Source organism: Siphateles boraxobius, unplaced genomic scaffold, assembly GCF_051911475.1.
Source record: "Siphateles boraxobius isolate OS27281-9 unplaced genomic scaffold, OSU_SipBor_1 19, whole genome shotgun sequence".
Taxonomy (NCBI): Eukaryota; Metazoa; Chordata; class Actinopteri; order Cypriniformes; family Leuciscidae; genus Siphateles; species Siphateles boraxobius.
In genome coordinates this window covers 33,849,720-33,871,535 of record NW_027508799.1, presented here as the reverse complement: position 1 = coordinate 33,871,535, position 21,816 = coordinate 33,849,720, and the positions used below count along the sequence as shown (strand labels likewise).

General features: G+C 36.3%; 1 protein-coding gene across 2 annotated transcripts in view; it reads right to left on the bottom strand.

Moving 5' to 3' along the window:
* grm8a (glutamate receptor, metabotropic 8a) overlaps nt 1–21,816 on the bottom strand; it is a 241,508-nt gene that overhangs the window by 54,843 nt on the left and 164,849 nt on the right. For both annotated transcript variants that reach the window (XM_077235156.1, XM_077235157.1), the window contains exon 7: nt 212–412. In XM_077235156.1, the coding sequence (XP_077091271.1) occupies nt 212–412 (201 nt within the window). The remainder of the gene's footprint in view (nt 1–211; nt 413–21,816) is intronic.

Genomic DNA, 21,816 nt, shown 5'->3' with positions numbered 1-21,816 from the left:
TAAAAGTGTATAATAATATTTGTATTAAGTTGTGAAGTGTAACCAGAGGCAGTAACCAGACTTGAATCACTTACTGTACATTGCAAATAAATTGACTTTAAACTTGACCTCCTCCATCATAGATTTGCTAACAGCACTCTTGAGACTTGATTTAGACTCGAGACTCGCAATCATCTCTAACTGTGGTTCAGCTGAGGATCCGAGCACTCACCATTGAAATTAACGCTCCGGATGTATCCCAGCAGCTCCTTTCCATTGATATTGCTCATGCGGGGACAGAGTCCGGGGTATCCGAAGCAGTAATCCCTGTGCATGCGGTGCAGAGCGTGTGCCATCGCATACACCGCATCCATCACAAACTGAACCTTCCCTTCCTGCTCGTAGCTGGAGTCACGGCCCACCTTCTCCAGGCCTAAGCAAACACACAAAACACACATCTTCAACAAACACAGCTTTAGTCTGTTAACAGGGAACGTTCTGGCAAGGTTATTTTAAAGTTATGAACAAATGTTCTTCCAGTAACGTTAATAGAATGTTCATTCAAAGTTATCTGATCTTTAATAATGTTCTCAAAACGTTAGCACAAAAAATTATCTAGCTATACATCATTAATGGTACATTTTATTTCTGAAATGTTTTAGTTGGATGTTTTTTTTAAATTATTATTATTTACCACTTGTTTCGGAATGTTCATAAAACATTCAAAAGTAACATTCCGATAATGTTTGCAAACTGAGCAAATGGAATGTTCACTTAACGGTCACCTTACATTTTTAAAACATAAAAAAAAAGGTTTAGGGAACATTCTGAAAAAAAAAAAAAAAACGTTTTCATAAACATTAACCAAACATGTTTTTGTTGCTGGGGAGCATATGTTTGATTTGGAGACTCAACTAATTCTCTTTGTAATAAATTGCTCTTTAATGTTTCTCAAACGTATGCACTCGTTAGAGTAATTAGCTAATCAAGTCCTTGAGGAGGCGTGTGTGCCGGCCATCTGATGCACACATTAAAGGCAACAGCAAGAATGTGATCTTTCCAAACAAATATTTTCTTCCATATCTCTCGAGGCGGCAAAAGTAATATCACGCCTGCCGTTCTGAACAAATATTCCAGCTGTTGTTATGCGTAAATTGAATTTTGCTCAGGCATCTGATTATTTCTCTCATAATCACCAGAGCGCTTTCCAAGTTGGTGTATTTTTCACAAAAGCATCGGATGCCTCCAGGAAGATCTTTCTTCTCCCGCCACAGTTTTTGACGCAATGAAAGATAAATAAAATATGAAGGTGAATTAGCAAGACCTGGAGTCCTCCATCGCTTCTGCTGTCAGTGAGGAATTAATAGGCTCCTGTAAATGAAATCCAATCCGCTTTTATAGCGCTCTCAGAGCAATGGGAAAATGATGCATTTGATCTTCCAGAAACCAGACGGATTACCTGACCTGCACCGTGTGATAAATACAACAGAGAGAAACACAGGCCAGAGAAAAACACTCCTAGTGTCACAACAAGGTGGACATCACGTTTATTTGTGGTTTCACCAGCACAACCACATAACATTTACACTCAAACTCAAAAGTCATGAGATATGTTTGGAAAGCAATGCTAACATACAGTTCCCACCATTAAAAAAAGAGAAAAGATTGTAAAGCATTATGCAATGATTTCAAACAGTAGTATGCTACAATGATGTCACATGATTTCAACACTGTAACCCTGTACTGTAAATTTACAGGTAAATTCCTACAGTATTGTACTGTATTTCAATAATACAGTATTAGGCTGTATCTTTTACAGAACAGCTGTAAATATACAGCACATTTCTGTTTTCATCCTGATAAATTCGTAATACAGTATCATACTGTAATGTCATTGCATTGTGGGATTGATTTTTTTCGCGCTCAATTCAAATCAAGCGTGACGCGAACAGACAGTACAGGCAAACTTGATTTGTCACCGGGACTCAACTGCACAGAATAATCTTTCCTGTTATCAAGATAAACTTAATTTGTGAGCATTTTTTAAACTTTTGTGAGCTTCGGTTCGTGTTTCAAGCATTAGTTGCCTGTGACGCAGCAGAAAATGGAGGACGTTAACGTTACATGAAGACGGGTGGAAGAATTTGTCATCTGAATAACTTAACACGATAAGTGAGGTTTAGAGTTTGAGAAGATGGAAAATTTTTCAACTGAGTGATACAGTAAGTCAGTATATTTTTTTGCGTTTGTATTTCTACATTGTTTCCACGAATTTGGTTTGATTTTGCGAACGCGGTTTGTAACTACAGTGGTTCAACCTTAATATTATGAAGCAACAAGAATACTTTTTATGCACAAAAAACCCCCAAAATAACGACATTATTCAACAATCTCTTCTCTTCCACGTCATTATCTTACGCTGTTGTCGTAGTGTAAACAGTGTCACGTCAAGTCACCTTCATTTATAAAGCGATTTTAACAATATAGATTGTTTCAAAGCAGCTTTACAGTGATAATAGGAAATTAAAGTAACAGAGATTGTTTTGGCTTTACAGCAGCTCTAGAATAAAGTTATTGTCCAGCTAACGCCAGTTTTGATTGATTGATTCACTTCCGTTACAAAGATCCTTAGTTATTAACTTAGGGGCCGCTAACACGACACCGAAAACACTTAACGCGTTCCGGCCCGCTCATCCGCACAAAACAGTGTCTGGTGGATCCAGAACGGAAACCCTGAAATGGGTTCCAAGGTGCAAGCTTTGAAAAAAAGCTAGTGCAGCGCTTCTGGTTTCTATGTCAGAACGTAGGCTCATTATTGTCCGACGCTGGTCATGTTTTTGATGACCCAGGAGTTAGCCAATAGTGAGCCTACGTTCTGACTTAGAACCCAGAAGCGCTGCACTGTTTACACTGTCAACAGCTTAGGAGAATGACATGTAATAGCAGAGATTGTTGAATAATGTCGTTATTTTGGGTTTTTTTGTGCACAAGTATTCTCATCGCTTCATAATATTAAGGTTGAACCACTGTAGTTACATGGACTATTTAACAATATTTTTACTACTACTAAGCCAGCTCAAACATGCATTTTAGTCTGGTAAATGTCATGTTTAACATTATCATGTAGTCATGTATGCAATAAACACATTGCAAGGACACAAACACACTCTCTCTCTCTCTCTCTCTCTCTCTCTCTCTCTCTCTCTCTCTCTGTCTCTCTCTCTCTCTGTCTCTCTCTCTCTCTCTCTCTCTCTGTCTCTCTCTCTCTCTCTCTCTCTCTCTCTCTCTCTCTCTCTCTCTGTCTCTCTCTCTCTGTCTCTCTCTCTCTCTCTCTCTCTCTCTCTCTCTCTCAAAATATACACAGTCAGTCCATAATATTTCATTGTCTTTTTTTCTTTACTGCCTTTTAGATGCTTTCTTGTCATCAATCCTGAACGTGGATCAAAAACAAAGAAAGGAAAAGTAACTTCAAAGAAAACTGGCCAAGTTGTGAAAAAAAAAAGAACACCACTGCAGGTTTCCTCACTTCTGCGAAAACTTGTGGACTTTGAATGGGATTTTGTTTGCACTTTTATGGACTTCAAAACAGAAACAGCAATTCACTGCCATTATAAAGCTTGGAAGAGCCAGGACATTTTTTTTTTAATATAACTGATTGTATTCGTCTGAAAGAAGAATGTCAATTAAACCTAGTAAATCATGGGCTAATTTTCATTTTTTGGGTGAACTATCAATTTAATTAAATGCTAAGTGTTACCTGTTTGTTGTTCAGTGTTAAAATTGTATTTTATCTTCTTTTTTTTTTTAAATTCAGCCAATATGTTCTCACAAGGCAATTTTCTGACCTTAGCTTTTAACCAAAATAAATGTTTGAAAACCCAGTATAATATAATTATAAAGTATAATATTTTTAATTATGTAAGCAGTATTCCCTGTAAAAATACAATTTACTGCTGTACACTAGTTTAATACTGTAAAACTGTGTGGTATATACTGTATTTGGTAATTACAGTGGAGTACTGTAAATGCTGTTTACAGTACCAGTTCTGTAAAAATACAGTATGTGGCTGGCAACCCAGCTGCCAGTATTTTACTGTAAATTTACAGTACAACGTTTTACAGTACAATACTGTAAATGCTGTTTACAATACTAGTTCTGTAAAAATACAGAATGTGGCTGGCAACCCAGCTGCCAGTATTTTACTGTAAATTTACAGTGAAAAGTTTCACAGTGAATATTTCACCAGATATAACTTTAGAAATGTTATTAAGTAAAGTACAATATTCATTTTTCCTTTACATGTTATGCCAATTTTCCAATCCAGTCAAATAAGAAAACATGTTAAAAAGTGTGACTGATGTAATTTCTGGCACATTTGTCAAGTGCTACTCAAACTATTTTGCAATATACAGTATGTGCACTGCATATAGAAGTGAAATAATCAGATGACCTATTATTCTAAAATATGACACACCCAAAGGACAGTGGCTGCGTCCGAAATCACATACTCTCTTGAGGTACTTATTTTGAATAAGTAATTACTTCACAATCACTAAAAAAGCGTGTTCTATACAAGTGTGTATAATCTGGATGTACTACATTCACCATGTTGTCATTCACATCCGGGCGATTTTTCTACCTCCTCTTTCATGAGTACTGTGAATTCAGACATGCTTCTTTTTTCATATACTGTTTTTCACCTATTATTTAGTAGGGAAGTATGCGATTTTGGATGCAGCCACTGAGTGGAATACTGTATCCCACAATGCAATGCTCTTGAATTGACCTTCCAACCAGAAGTAATGACAGATTTGAACATTTTTAACATATTTTATTTTAAAATATAATAAATAATGTGAACATGTAGTTAATTAATATTACTCAGTACTTATGTTATGATTCCTGTTCCAAAAAAAGAACATGGGAAACACTAGGGTTTAAATACACAAGATAACAATGGCTGGAACAAGGAACAGGTGAAAGTGAGTAGCTATGCATATAAATAAGGATTACTATGGAAACAAACCAGGGACTAAGGAAACAAGGCAAACACAGGACGTAAAACACAGAGACCACGCGATCAGGAACTACATATCAAAATAAGAGTCATATGACACAAACCAGGGAAACACGAAACAGGAAAGGGAACAACTTAAATGTATAATTATTACACCGAAGTGTAGCATAATATAATATAATATAATATAATATAATATAATATAATATAATATAATATAATATAATATAATATAATATAATATAATATAATATAGGGCTGTCAATCTGATTAATCGTGATGAGTCACATCTAACATAAAAGTTTGTAAATACAAAGGTGAAACTCGAAAAATTTGAATATCGTGCAACAGTTCATGTATTTCAGTAATTCAAATTAAAAGATGAAACTAATATATTTAGTATATATATATAACTATATACATATGCATGATTATACTTTTCAGAGGGCCGACATTTCTGTATTTAAAATCCTTTTATTGATTTCATTTAATATTCTAATTTTCTGAGATTTTGAATTTGGGTTGTTCATAAGCTGTAAACCATAATCATCAAAATTATAATCTTTGCATGATTTAATAATAATAATATATATATATATATATATATATACAAATGTTTGTTAGGTGCGATTAATCATGATTAATCGATTTGACAGCACTGTATAATATAATATAGTATAATATAATGTAATGTAATGTAATATAAAATAGCATAATATAGCATAATATAATATAATATAATATAATATAATATAATATAATATAATATAATATAATATAATATAATATAATATAATATAATATAATTAATATAATATAATATAGAAATTATGGAATCTACTCGCATGTTAAAAATAATAGCCTACACACTGCATACTGCACAGGTAGTGATCTAGTATTCTGAACAACCTTGTCCATTTATTTATTCATCAGATGCTTTCATCCAAAATGACTTACAAAGGAGGAAACGTGAGCAATTAAACCTAAGAAGGAATTATAGCACTCGCAGTGCCACGATACAGAAGTTCACATATTGCCTTGGGTGTAGAGCTGGAGCTGAGGGGGTTTGAGTGATAAAACAATAATCACAGAACAATGTCCTGTTTTATGTTTATTAAGGCATGTGCACAGGCTGCTCTTTGTCTCTGTTGAGCAGGATGAGAGGAAACAAACTGACGCTTATTGAGTGTTTGATGACAGCACGGATGACGGACAGCTTAATGAGACGAACAAGAGTCTAAATTAAATGTCAATTACTGGCACAAATTAAATTCCCTCCCTTTCATTCGCTTAATTTCTGGAGACTACAACTGTTAAAAACACCAAATACTTTCCTCTCTCTAGAGTTTGTAGCAGGCTGACAATATCATGTAAAAGGAAAAAGATCTGGCTTGAATTCAGAGTAGATCGTGCTCACCGTAATGATTGGCAGTGTCATGAATATGCACAAATTGTCCGGCTTCCAACTTATGCAACTCTCACACTGAATTACGCCGTGTGTGCCAACATTGAGACAATAATCTGCATTCTATATGCTATCTTATGCTAATGAGGACACTTCGGCTACATAATAAATGCACATCTGACTACATTACTCAAGCCAAGCTTGGAAAAACATCCGAACCTGTCTTTGTCAACAGCAGCACTTGAGCTGAAGTGTTCAGGGCTGGTTATAGTCATGTGGTTAAAGCTAAAATAACAAATACTGTACATTGCTGCATGTGCAAACAAATGACACACAATCACTATCTGAGTCAATCTAAAAAAGACTATTGAAAGAGCCCACACACAGGTCTCTATAGGGGCTTTCACATCTCAGAAAAAAAGGTACAAAAGCTGTCACTGGGACAGTACCCTTCAAAAAGGTTCTAAAATGTAACATTTAGGTACTAATATGTACACTTTTGATACCAATATGTACCTTTGAGGGACTAACATGCACTCTTTAGGTACAAAGGTGTACCTTTTGAAAAGTTGACAGCTTTTGTACCTTTTTTTTCGGAGGGTAGTTATAGGAACCAGTAGAACTGAAACTAGGAGCTGAGTAAAAAAAACATCCAACCCCATTGACTGATTCAGAGATATCTCTATTATCTTTCAATGGAAGTCTAGTAGTTGCTAGGCTGCTGTTGCTAGGTCTGGTTTTGAATTTATGTCATTGGCTGCTTGAACAAAATAAGCCCAACCCATAAATCTTTGTGACATTCTGAGCTGGAGATACGATCTCACAAAGTTCATGCCAATGTTAAGTCTATGGGACTTTTCCACCCAGTTTTTCGCCTGCCAGGCGAACATCATAAGCCCGATCGATTAAAAAAGTCATATCAAGACGAATGGACACCTCATTCACTCAAAAAAACATTTTTTGCAAAATTCAATGAATTAAAATAAGCAAAAGTAACACGATTGTTTAATATTTTGTCACAACTTAATTTAATTGTGTTCAATATATTAACCTAATATATTTAAAACTGAAGTTTACTTAATTAATTTGTGTGAAAACTACATGAATCATTTTTGTTGACAACTAACTGGGCAGTGGATCTGTAGTTCCCAGCATGCTTTGCAAGGGAATGCATTAGGAGGGAAAATTTAGGGATTTAAGTGTTATTTTATGTGTTTTTCATTAAATGGAAAGATGTCGTTAGTTAATGTTAGTGTTTAATGTTCAGTTATGTTAGAAACTTAGAGGACTTTCTGTAATTTTGTGGTTACTATTATTCAGAAGAGTGACGACTGTGTTTAGGCTGTGGACACTCACACTACATATGCATTAAACCTCACTAACAGACCTAAGTCATATCATTACTATGTAAAAAGTTGTTTTAACTAAAATGAACACTTGTAGCTTCTATTTTCGGAAGTAATTGTAGAGTCAAATTAGCTAAATTTATAAAAGGTGTCGATTTTAAGCAGGACAAAAATTAAATCTAGTCAACTTGACAAAACTTTATCTAGTAGGAATGACACAATTATTTTAGTAGTCTTGACTAAATGAATTTAAGTTCATACAGCAAGATTACAACAAATAATTTCAAACAAATTAGATTTTGTTGGTAAAATGTAATTCAATTTCGTGGAAAAGTTTTCCTTAATTTAATTAAGTTCGTGCAACAGCTTATTTTTTTGAGTGTTCATGGGTCCATTACAAATGGTGCGGGACGAGTTACACGGCAAATTTTTGTCCAGAAGAATAATAAGCATGAGAGATTACAATAGAGACACTAATTATAATCTCACATATATTAAATTTAGCTTGAGACGCAAACACTTAAACACATTAAATGCAAAATATAATATAAATGCGCTTAAAAAAATCAAACCAGAAAAGGCAGCGTTTCACAGAAAGACCCATCCGCCTGCAAAACAACCCAAAAATGCCCCCTAATCTGACCGAGGTCCAGACAGCCGATCCTGAGAGCACATTTCTTAACCCATCACTGCAATTTCTCCAAGCTGATGGGATTCCTGAACTTCAAAATGAGACTGACACTAACGCTGTCCGAGACCCGATGCCCTCTTTCCCCGAGCCATTACAGCTCACGGTTTGCTGTTGCCAGTGCAATACAGGGTTTTAAACAGCTTTGATTCATGTGAGTAAAGGCTAAACACATTCAGACTACTGTTATTTTATCTCGAACCGTTCTCCTCTTTTCAGCAGATTAGTCATTGTGTAAGCGCTCGCCCGGTCGAAGAAAGAGTCAAAGCACGGCATGGCACTAGAGACTGGTGTTATTGTTGGCAATAATACGGAGCGTGAAATCGCATTAAGAGTTGCGGCTGAGGTTCTGCCACCTTGTGCTCTCCAGGGTTGGGATAAAGTTTTCCGGGGATGCGAGACCAACTGAGCTCTTGACGCCAATCTCACAGGAGTCAAATCCTTCGGGTCAGAAGAGGAAGTCAAGATTGTTTGTTCACTTAGAGCGGTAGATCATTTTCCTATTTAGCACCAAAACTCTGGAACAATCTTCCTAACATTGTCCGGGAAGCAGACACACTCTGTCAGTTCAAATCTAGACTAAAAACACATCTCTTTGGCTTAGCATACACATAACATAGACTTCTATAATTCAATGTTAGGCTGCATAGTTTAGATCATAACACCTGCCATAAATCCTGATGTACTATGTACATCATAAGAAGGATGGCGTCTACGCTAATATTAGTCTCTCTGTTTATCCCTAGGTTTACCGCAGTCCGCCGGATCCAGGCCGTATCCAGATCTGATGAAGGACCTGCGCCTGCACACGACGACAACGCATCCCTGAAGTGTCAACTAGTCTCTCCCTTGTGAAGGCCTCCTTTCCTTTTACCTCTGTACTGATAAAACGTTGTCGGGATAATCCCGATTCACGTGGCTACGCGGAAGTGATAAAAAATTCTCAGAGCCACCAGGCACTGTTTTATGCAAATGAGCGGCCGGATCGCATTAAAGGTTTTCTGTTAGAACGGTGTCGTGTGTTATAGCGGCCCCTAAGTTAATAACTAATGATCGTAGTGACAAGTGAATCAATCAAAACTAACTTTAGCTGGACAATAACTTTATTCTAGAGCTGCTGTAAAGCCAAAACAATCTCTGTTACTGTAATTTCCTATTATCACTGTAAAGCTGCTTTGAAACAGTCCATATTGTTAAAAGCGCTATATAAATGAAGGTGATCTGACTTGACTTAGACTTCTTGTTACTATTTTTTTTTTTAAACCTGTTTACTATTTTAAAATCGTTATTAAATTTGTCATACCTGCCCAGGGACTACAGGTGGAAATTATCAATTGTTACTACAACCTGGCTCAAGACATATTCTCTTGTTTAACAAGTTTAATTTTTATTTGTGCATTGTCCCTGTTTCAAATAAAACAATTTCCACTTCCATTCCACTTTCTGTTCCTCAGCGAGGTGTGAGTCCCAACTGAGGATGCTGGCTTTTAATTAGCACTCACTCAGGATAATAAATGACACACTCCAGCAGAGGACTCTCACACTGACAGACTGAGCCCAGTCATCGCTCACAGAACACGAGGTTTTGTGGAGAAATAGAAGGAAAAAAACACATGAAACACATCCAGGTCATATTTTACTTAAAAAACTAAAGAATGAAATGAGAAAAATACATAAAAATGAACTTTATGCCAGTTACGCACATCCCCAACTCAATTTTTCTATTGTTTTAAATAATAAAAAAAATTAAATAAAATAAATATTTAAATAAAAATTATTTGAAAAAAAATGTAAGCTACAATAAATAAAAAACAACAACAAAAAAAAAACAATAAAACAAAACTAAATAATAACAACAATAATAATAACATGAAAATAAATACATTTTAATGTAATGATATATATATATTTTTTTAAATGTATGTGTATTTATATTAAATTAAATGTAAAATACAATCAAACTAAACTAAATAAGAACCAATAAGTACATTTACATTAGTGTAGTGTATATATAATAATATTTTGTATAATAATATATAATTATATATGGCATACATAATAATATTTTAATTTAAAGTTTACATTTTTATTTATTTTATTTATCATATTATTTTATTAAATTTTTACTTAATTTAAATTAAATTAAGTCCCATATCACCTATATGCCGATGATATTCAGATTTATTTACCGATTGGAGCTGGAGGATCAAGCCCTAATTTATCCTTGGTTGCTTGTTTACAGGAGGTGACTAATTGGTTACAGCAAAACTGCTTACAGTTAAATGCCAGCAAGTCTGAAGTCATGGTGTTTGGGACGAAGAAGGCTGACAGCGGTTTAACCGATTTTCTAGGTATATGGGAAACATATGTTCAGCCTAAAATAAGAAATCTAGGTGTAATTTTTGACTCTGCTCTTATGTTTGACTATCAGGTTAAAAATGTGGTAAAAAATTGTTTTTATCAGTTAAGGACTATTGCGAAAATGAAATCTTTTTTGTCTGTTCCTGATTTGAAAACAGTGATTCACGCATTTATCTCCACACATTTGGACTACTGCAATGCTTTATATGTAGGAGTTAGTCAGTCTCTTATCTCAAGATTGAAGTTGGTTCAAAACGCTGCAGCGAGGCTGATTGCTGGTATTAAGAAAAGGGAGCATATTTCTCCTGTTTTGAAAAGGCTTCATTGGCTCCCTGTGAAATATCGGATACAGTATAAGATTTTGTTATATGTTTATAAAGCTGTTCACGAGTTGGCCCCGGAATATATCAAGGATTTGGTGATTATGAACTCTAGTAGATCTGAAAGGTCTTTTAATTGTCTACTGCTCTTTGTCCCAAGAACATGTCTTAAAACTAAAGGAGATCGAGCTTTTTCAGTCGCTGGCCCTAGACTGTGGAATGCTCTTCCCCCTGATATTAGAACTGCACCGTCAGTTGATGTTTTTAAAATTCGTGTGAAAACGTATTTGTATTCTGTCTGTTTTAATTCTTGACTCTGTCATTGCATATTGTATGTATGTTTTCTCTTGTTTTTGGATGTACAGCCCTTTGTTCTACGTTGTAGTTGAAGGGGCTATATAAATAAACGAGACTTGAGACTAAATTACATGTATATAAGTAACTTTATTTAATAATTGTATCATGATTGTATTTATGCTGATTAAAATAAAAAGTTATATATATTATTGTATTTTAATGATAACAGTAAATAAAAGTATTACATTAAAGAAAATTGCCATTAAAAATCACAGGAATTACAAAATGTAAATTAAAACATGAAAATACCTAATCAAAATATAACATTAAATATATATTTTTTAAATCTTTCAAAAATAGGCTTTCTTTTCTTCATGCAAAATCTATGATAGCAAAATGTGAACAGAATGTGCTTTCATGATAGTAACCTTCAACATTACTTGGAACGAGGAAAATAGACAACGTTGCTGAATTATTCTCTTGCTTTTTCCATGAAATGGCCAAAATTGCTCTAAATGGTGCCAAGTTAGCAAGTGTCTAGAGGCTTGGGCTTACAGAAACATGAAAGAGACACACATCTATACATTAAGTGCTTGTCACAAGGTCAGAAGATGCTCTGATAAAAGCCAAGCAAGTGATCTCCAGCGTGATTCGAAGGGCATGATGGGTAATCGAGCTCCTTTAGCATTCACAGCACGATCCTTCAAACACCGCCTGTCGTCTTCAAAACCCTTTACTGTATTATATGTCTTCTGTCTGAAGACAAGCGCTCTCATGTCTGAGAGATCAATGAGTCTGGCGTGATCTTTAGAAGTGTGATGATGAACCACAAAACCCTCCGAACAAACGCGGGAAAAGCAAAACAAATTTCCATCGTTCAGCTAATGACATCATGGCTGTTTCCCACTGAGAGATAATAGTTGTGTTTTTTATAGGGAGATGAAGACATTTCTTTGTCTTTTTATCAGATGCACATGGGGTTTATTCACTTTAGTATTCTCTTGTTTCGGATTAAACAGAAATAAACCACACAAGTGATTTTTTCTACACTACAACAGCAGCTCCTCCTCACGTTGCAAAGTTAAAGACAGCATTCCCACTGCAACCTTTCTGCATAAACATCAGACTCTGCTAAACTTGTCACATAGTGGTTATCGCCAGGGGCGGAGCAGCAATCGGGAAAGTCGGGACTTTTCCCGGTGGGCCGGTAGTGTTTCGAGGCCGCGAGGGCCGGTCTGATAATAGTTATAGCTACATTGCAAGTACTTAGCAACACCATCCACTGCCCGCTTGTCAAACTGTGCAGCATCTCTGCTCAACCCATAAATAAATGCATCGATCTGCACATTTTATTTGAGTTCTTAAATGGTCTAACCTCCGACCAGATATTGTTTTGTGGTCTGGATCAGCACGCATTGTTCAACTGATAGAGTTAACAGTGCCATGGGAGGATGCGGTAGATGAGGCATATGAGAGGAAGAAACTGCGGTATGCTCAGCTGGCCACTGAAGCAGAACAGCGAGGATGGAGAGTCCAGGTTTATCCAGTGGAAGTGGGTTGTCGAGGATTTGTGGCACACTCTACAACCCGGTTCCTCAGAGACGTCGGATTCAGTGGCCAAGAGTTGCGTCGCACAGTAAAGAACTTACTGAAGCAGCAGAAAGGAGCAGCAACTGGCTGTGGTTGAGACGGAAAGAGTCTGGCTGGCTGAGTACAGGCCGCCACGCTACGGTTTCGAAGAATTCTTGAAAAACTCAAAGAGTCTGTTGGTTATTTGTATAGTTTGCATAGTAATTACAGTTATTACGTTCCTGTGTATTTTGCTTGACTGAGGATTGGTGTTTAGACAGATATTGTGTTTTGCGGTAGTATGCCATACGGAACCGTTGCCACTGACCGCTTTAACAATGGCAGTGGGGCTTGACAGCCTTAGTCAAACGGGTTGGCACGTATGGTTGGGTTGCGGAGAGATTGTGAGATTGTGGTTAGGTCTCAGCAGCAGGAGGGATGTAAAGGTCAGTAAGCTGGGCTAAGTTGAGTGAGGGACGGAGGGGGGTGACTCTGGGACGCCAGAGTCACTGTCGAGCCCTCTTGAGGTGTCGTGGGCTAGTCGACGAAACACTGAGGACGGAAGGTGCCCACTTGAAGACCCTAGAGATGTTCCCTACTCCGCTCAATCCAGAGGGTTGTCATGAGGGGACCGCACTGTGGTTGCAGCCGTTGTGTGTGCTAACGTGCAAAATACACTGACTGCAGCTATTAACACCAGACAGAAGGAGATTCACATCATCATATGGAAAGAAGCGTAAATGGATGGAGAAGCATAGGTTACTGTAAAGCTACGTCTTAGTTGGTGCTTATCTTGGCGAAAGCCGAGTACAAATCAGCATGAAGTTTTAACATCTACTCTCGTGTAATGGAAATCGTGGTAAATCTTTCGCCAAGCGTGTCACAGGTTACGGGTTCTAATCCGCACTCGTATATATATTTTTTCTCTCATCAAAACTGAATATGTTCATCAGTGGTTAGTTACAGTCTATATCAAGCAGAAACACGCTTGTGTGCATTTTATTTTGTGATTTCACCAGAATGAATAGAGAGTCTCCTCAACGATAGATTGAAGCGCGTGTCCGAGTGAAGACTGCGCGAGCCACAAGACAACAACTGTATCCTTGCAACCGATCGCCGCGGCAACGAGTGCTAAGAGTTCAAAAACAACACATTTTAGTGCTAGATCTCTTATTTAATAGCGAACTAACTGAATGCTCTGCTAGTTAACTGGAGATTTTTTATTTATTTGAATTAGGTACATCCGTGCCTCAATGTTTCAAAAAGTGTCGGGGGACAATTAGCCTGGTCTCACCAGACTCTCGTACATTTTATTTCATTTGTACATAGAGTCTGGCACCGCTCCATTGACAAGCGTTAACTTCCTTTTTAGGCGGGTAGTCTATTGAAGTCTAAAACTATTGGATCTGCCCAGAGACACTCTGGATCTGCCATAACCAATCGCTAACGTTTGGTCGTGACGTATGCCTAGCGTTCGCCTTAGCCAACTCATTCACCACTAACGGAGCGAGCTGGAAAATCAAACTTTTCCCGAACCCCGTGGGGAGGTTCATGCTCCGGCTTTAACTTCTTGATATTCGTCAGCGTTGCCACAAGGACCGAATGGCTTCGCTCGCATCTTTCTCCTCTGCCATTACTGAACTACAACTCAAAATAACGCACGACATCAACGTCATCGTTCTCAGCCAATCCCTCTGTTCACTGATTGGCCCGGTAAAAAAATTATCGGAGAAAACCAAAGTCTACAGCACAATCCCAAACCTAGTACTGAAGGAAAATGAAAATTGAGCGGAAGTACGTAGGAGGGCGGAGCCAGGCCAGGGGACAATATCGATCCTGAGAAAAAGTCCTGGGACACGACTTCACTGGATCTAAACAAATCAATCTAACCATTGATGTGACCAGTAGTGGTGGCTTTCTTAATCTATTTAAAATAATTTTGCAAGGGTTCTTGCAAAAAATTATTATATTTTTTTTTTACCCAAACATTTACCGGTATATTTGTTGGTCCCACTCCGCCCCTGGTTATCCCAGCTGACGTCGCCTCAGCATAAGGTACTTTATGACCAAGAGGACAAGATAGAAAGAGTTCAGAAGCAGAATCTGTTATTGTAGATCAGCCTTAAGGGTTTTAAATGACCAACACACACTAGACTCAAACGGCCTTTCAAGGGTTAATAGTTTGTCTTTAAAACAGATCAGCAACATGAATCTGTGTAATGTAACAGATGAATTAAAATAAAATATATTATTATAATATACACTAAAATTCATTCATTTATCTTTTTTTTTTATCAATTAATACTTTTATTTAGCAAGGATTCATTAAATTGATCAAAAGTGACATTGCAGACATTTATAATGTTACAAAAGATTTCCATTTCAAATAAATGCTTTTCTTAAATTCTCTATTTCTTAACTTTCTAATCAAATGATTTTTTTAATCAGCAAAACTGTTTTCAACATTGATGATAATCAGAAATGTTTCTTGAGACGCAAATCAGCATATTAGAATGATTTCTGAAAATATATTCACATAGAAAATATTAATTTAAAGTATTAATATTATTTAACAATATTATATTTTTTTACTGTATTTAAGATCAAATAAATATTTTTTTTTTTTAAACATTTAAAAAACGTATCGACCCTAAACGGTCTAGCGCACTCAGGGCCTAAAATAAACACTTACCAAATGCGAGTAAAAATTGGTGTTGGCGAGTGTATGAAATTATGTCAATCGCCAGTTGCCCGGTAATATTTTTTATGAATTTTAACAATGCGATGTTGTGAGAACATGAACGTGAAAAATGTGAACGATGCTCAGGACAGTTTACAGGCCAGCGCTGAATCGTCACGAAAGTTTAAGAGTTGCCTATCTAAATATTCAAGCACAAGAAGATGCGAATGAAGCTCAATCTGTTACTCACGCGTGTGTGAGAAGATTAAACATCCGAAGCGCGCGCACAGAAAGCCGCGTCTCAGACAGCGCACGAATACTAAACTGAGCTCTCTTTCACGTCTTCTTGTGCTTGAACAGACAAATTCTGAGCGAAAATTCTTGGCGAGTTTAGTAAATATATAGTCGGTTAAGGCTTAAGTGAACGTAAACAGTGGAGACAACGCGTGTGTATCAGTATCAGTATGTTGGATCCATGCATTCTCTCTTAAAGTGACAGCTGCCTAATATTTCTGCTGCTGTCTGTGTTTTTAATGTTAATCAAACAAAAAAAAGGCAAAGAAAAAAAATCATTCACTGCTCTTTACTGAATATCTTCTGAAACTTTAATAAGGATTAATCTGTTTATTTATACAGTGAAGAAATGTGATTTTACGTCTGTTAGACTAGCAGTTACAGATGTGCCTGTTTTTGCAAAAAGAGTTTCATTGCCAGTAAAAAAAATTCATGGCCATTGGCAGGTGTGGCAAAAAGTAATTGCACTTATAATTCATTCAATACAATAGTAGTAATACGTTTTTAATTGCAAATTATGTTTATTAAAGTAGGTTTCTGGTCATTTCAGAAGGCATAGGCAAGACATGAGTTTATATGTGATTGGATATTTGATTTTTCCCGACTGTGCGCAGCACAACTAGTCCAGTCTATGAATATATTTCCCAGGCGTTCTCTCTTCTCCATCTACTGAGTCCTTCTTTACAAGCAATCCGGCTGTTTAATTACACCTGCCATGATCCATGTCACCGTGACACGCGGCTCGCGATGGATCCCACACCGAATGATTGTTTTCCGTGTTGATGATGAAGAGGTGACGAATCCATCCACCTCTTATTAATAAGCTCACGAGCGCTCTTGACACTCGTGTTTGTGTTTGTCTGGGTGTTTCCAGACATTATTGTGCAACTAGCGGCCCTTGTTTACTCACTCACTGACCGAACGAGACACCATCCACAGCTTCATTACAGACAAGCCTGGCGTTTCCATCATTAGACATATTGACGCTGGCAATCGATGGCTTCATTTAGGAAACATTAGTATGAAGGTCTAGTGTGTGTTGTGTTTAATGTCTTGGCTGTATAGAATCGCTGATAGCCTAACAGCAGAGCTGTCTAGAAGATAAGTCCATAAATATTTGAAAACAGTGTGTGTGTGGTCGTGAGAAAAGAGCTTGTTTTGCCCTGACAGGTCTGTGACCGACTGCATCTTTTCTATGAAGAATAAAAAAGCTGTAAATGTGGTGGATATGCATTAGTGTTGACATGTGCAGTGCTGAAATTGTGGTGCTGTTTTCCCTTCAGCCGCATGATTGTGGAGATTTTCACATCATACCGAGGTGTTCTTTTATTTAGTTGTTATTTATGTCATCTGCAGCAGTCAAACACTCTGAGGGTTTTAACAAGATCACACTGACACATAGAGATGAGATTGGAGTTTGTGCACAGCTTAATGTTTTTGTTTGTGTTTCTTTCCTCTTTACAGTCTGTCAAGCGTGTCATTGATTTGAATTAGATCCAAGAGCTGATAGTAGTCCTCGCAGAATGGAAACACAATCTGCCTTTGATTTCTATCAATGTAGATAATGTATGATTGTTGAATTATGAATTTTATAGGCTACTACTTTTTTTTCCTATACTCACCAAGGCTTTATTTGATCCAAAACACAGTAAAATTGTGAAATATTTTTTACAAATTAAAATAACTTTTTTCTATTGTAATATCCTGTAATCTGTAATTTATTCCTGTGATCAAAGCTGAATTTTCAGCATCATTACTCCAGTCTTCAGTGTCACATGATCCTTCAGAAATCAGTATATGATGATTTGCTGCTCAAGAAACATTTATTATTATTATTTTTAATGTTGAAAACAGTTGGATTCTTTGATGAATAGAAGGTTTATTATTATTATTATTTTTTTTACATCATAAATGACTTTATAAATGACAGTTTTGATCAATTTAATGCATCCCTTTTTTAACTAAAACATAACTCCTATATATAAATATATATAAAATTGTGTAATATAATAATAATAATAATAATAATAATAATAATAGTAGTAGTTTGTTTTTTTCGACTAAAAGTAAAAACTTTGGTCATCATGTTGTTTTTGAAAGTGCATTTTTCAATAATCATAATATATTTAAATAATGAATAAATATTAGGAAAATTCCGATAAAATTGCTATGCGATTCTTCTGACAACAATCCAAGGCTTTCCTTAGTATGGTTGCAATGCTGCTTTTAATTAGTTATAAATATTATAACAAATATGACCAATAAGAAAGGTAATAATAGCACACCTCTCCCCAGAAGACACATGCTTTGAGGAATTATGCATGTCTGGAGCACAAACACTGCAACGCTGTTTAATACTTAAGGTTAGAGGGTTTGTTAAATCCATAAGAATAATTCTTAGCAATAGGAACAGTGATGCTTAACTTCGCAACCTCTAAAAACGCTCTATTTCTGTCAGTTTTCTGTAAATCTGTAAGCTTAAATGTAGCTATAATTCTGCACACACAACCAGCAGTGTGTTTGTTTTCTTTAAGTGTGTGACGGTGGGCTCATGGCTTGAGTTACTGTATGCATTAACATGTGAGAGTAGAGAACGCAGAGAGGTTTGCATCAAATCTGGCAGTCTGTCGATAACATTTACACATGCAATTAGAAGTAGATGGAGGCTTCATAATGACAGAGCAAAAATATATAATTTGACAGTTAAACCTGTCATTATTCATTATGCAAACATTATTTTTTGCACATGAAGACATACCTAGGCTGTTAAAACACAGATACAGTGTATACAATCAAAGTTATAAAAAAAAAGAAGTCTCTTCTGCTCACCAAGGCTGCATTTATTTGATCAAAAATATAGTAAAAACATTCAAATATTATGTCAATTAAAAGCTGATATATATATCTGAGAATTCTCCTCTTTGTTTGATAATCACCCACTAAACAAATTCTCATATTGCATACAGCAAAATGAACGTGCTTCAACTCAGTTGTTTCCATCCTGAGAACTGCTGTGGTGATTTTGTTTGTTTGTTTGAAGAAAGCGTGTGATGAAGCTTTTCCGCTTTCCTAATGGTGCTGTTGTTGTGTTTGAGTGCGAAAAACAACTGATACTGTATGACTGAGACGTCGCAGAATAAGAGTGCTGGCGGTGTGTGTGATGGTATAACTATGTTCATTATGTCAAGCACATTCTCTCAGAAGGGTCGGAAGTTTCCTAATATGAAAGGGTTGCGTTCGTTCCCCTGTGCACTTCCCCAAGCGTACATTCACAGAGATATTCAAATCTTGAGTCACTCACTATGGCTTTCTTACGACTCAACTGCAGCTTTCATTCTCCTCTTTACTGTGGATTTAATAACAGCTCTGCTGAGATTTTATTTCGTTTTGTATTAGATAGGCCGTACTGTGGATTTTTCTTGCTCGTTTGAAATAATAAAAGTGTGATTTGCTGCATAGAAAAACTCTAATGCAATCTCCAGTCTATCCACGCACAAACATCAGCTCATTAACATATTAATGAATGCACATTTACATATCATCACCTGTGCCGTATTCAGACACTTTACAACATTAGTCTTTCCCAATAAAGGTAATGTACAAGCCCTAAAGGTACAGGAGCAAAAGCCACTATATTTGAATGCTATACAGTAGCGTTTTCTTTTTGCCCAGGGCGGCATTTTTTCATGACACATGGGGGCGGCATGAGCAGTTAAAAAAAAAATCCTCTGTTTTCTATAATCTATTATTTCACTGTGGGTAATTGGCAAATTGGTGCATCCCTGAGCAATACTCTAATGGAATTAGTGGGCTAAAGTCAGTCACACCTCGACTTTCTTCCAAATAACGCACATTTCATTCATAATATTATAAATACAGGCCTATAGTTCCTGCACATTTTTGTTTTTTCTGAATTGTGTGAAATGGCTAATAAAAATAGGTCATACATAACGATCATGTGGTCACCAAGGTGAATTGGTTTAGTCTTGACTCCTGAGTGACAGTGTTTGGGGGGGGGGGATTGGGGTCTGTTGATTGTCGAGTGCCAAATAAACACAGAGATGGACCGGAAAAGGTCAAAGCCATCAGGTGTCCAATTTAGAAAAAGAAAAAAGAAAAAAGAAAAAAGAAAAAAGAAAAGAAGAAGAGGAGAAACGAGCTCGAGATCACGAGATCTAATTTCTCTATAATATTGTGCTTTGCAGCAAAACTGTTTCAAGTTCAGTTATTACTGATTTCAATCAGTTGGGTTAACGTTGCGCCCTGTAATTACCCAACGGAATTTTCAAATCTGTAGTTTCAAAGACAAACATTATTTGCTACAACTCTATTTTGTGACAAAGTATAGTTTAACAAGTCATAACTAAAAGTGTGCCATGCATATAATTCGAGGCAGTAACCAATGAGCTAATGGTTTGTGTGATGAAGGATCTGTGCTATTTAAAATATTTATTCTATATTTCATTTGTATATTATTCTTAATATTTTATATTATTGTTGCTCTCTGCACTTGTTACATTTTTTTATATATCTGATTTGATATATTTTTGGCACATTTATGTATATAGTGTATATTTATTGAAGTTCTGGTAACTTATATACTGTCATAGTTTGTGCAGAATTGTGTTTATTGTCTTCTGGCAATGTTGGAGGTGGAGATTGTGCACTTTAAAAAGAAAGTGTGTTCCTGTTGTAATTGCAATCGTTAAATAACTGGATTCTGTTAAGTGTTTTTTTTTATGTTCTAAAGAAGTATTTGTGCAATTGAGAAATATAATATAATATTTATGTTTGCTGATCAATATTTATAAAAGACCCAATTAAACCAATTCATCATATAAAGTGATCGTGTCTTTTCAGAAGACTTGAATTAAACCGCTCAATTCACATGTACGTTTTTGAACACGTTGAAGCGTTAGAGTTTGGGGTGAATAGACTTTCAATGGAGGGACTGAAATGTCAGGTTTCCTTAAAAATAGCTTCATTTGTGTTATGAAGATGAAAATAAATCTTATGGGTTTGGAACGACATGTGGGTGAATACATTTTTAGTTTTGGCTGAACTAACCCTTTAAGTAATTTTGCTTCTCAGTAAATGCAATTTGGTGTGTGTGTGTGTGTGTGTGTGTGTGTGTGTGTGTGTGTGTGTGTGTGTGTGCGTGTGAGCGTGTATGTGTGTGTGTGTGTGTGTGTGTGTGTGTGTGTGTGTGTGTGTGTGTGTGTGTGTGTGTGTGTGTGTGTGTGTGTGTGTGAGTGTGTGTGTGTGTGTGTGTGTGTGTGTGTGTGTGTGTGTGTGTGTGTGTGTGTGTGTGTGTGTGTGTGTGTGTGTGTGCGTGTGAGCGTGTATGTGTGTGTGTGTGTGTGTGTGTGTGTGTGTGTGTGTGTGTGTGTGTGTGTGTGTGTGTGTGTGTGTGTGTGTGTGTGTGTGTGTGTGTCGACAGGCAGCTCTAGGCTGACAGCAGATTGGTTCCCAATTTTTGTAACAATACAACAATCCCCCTGGCATACTGTCACAGTTACTGTAGAGATCAGCCTATATTGTTTTTAAAAATACTAATACTGGTTATCATATATTTTTATTAAAGTCACCATGAAATTCAAATTCTTCACACTAACGAATTTTATCCAAAGCCACTTGCATTGCATTCAAGGAATACAGTTGCATATCAGTTGATGATGTTGTTATAAAAAAGTCAAACTTACGACATACCAAGTCAGATAATTTTTTTTGTATGGAATAATGCAGTATTTATTATAAATGATTTTTTTTTTCACGCACATCATTATTATTATTTATTTCGTTCATTTGCATCATAATCTTGAATCAGAATAACTTTCCCTCTCCCAGTGACATCATCTC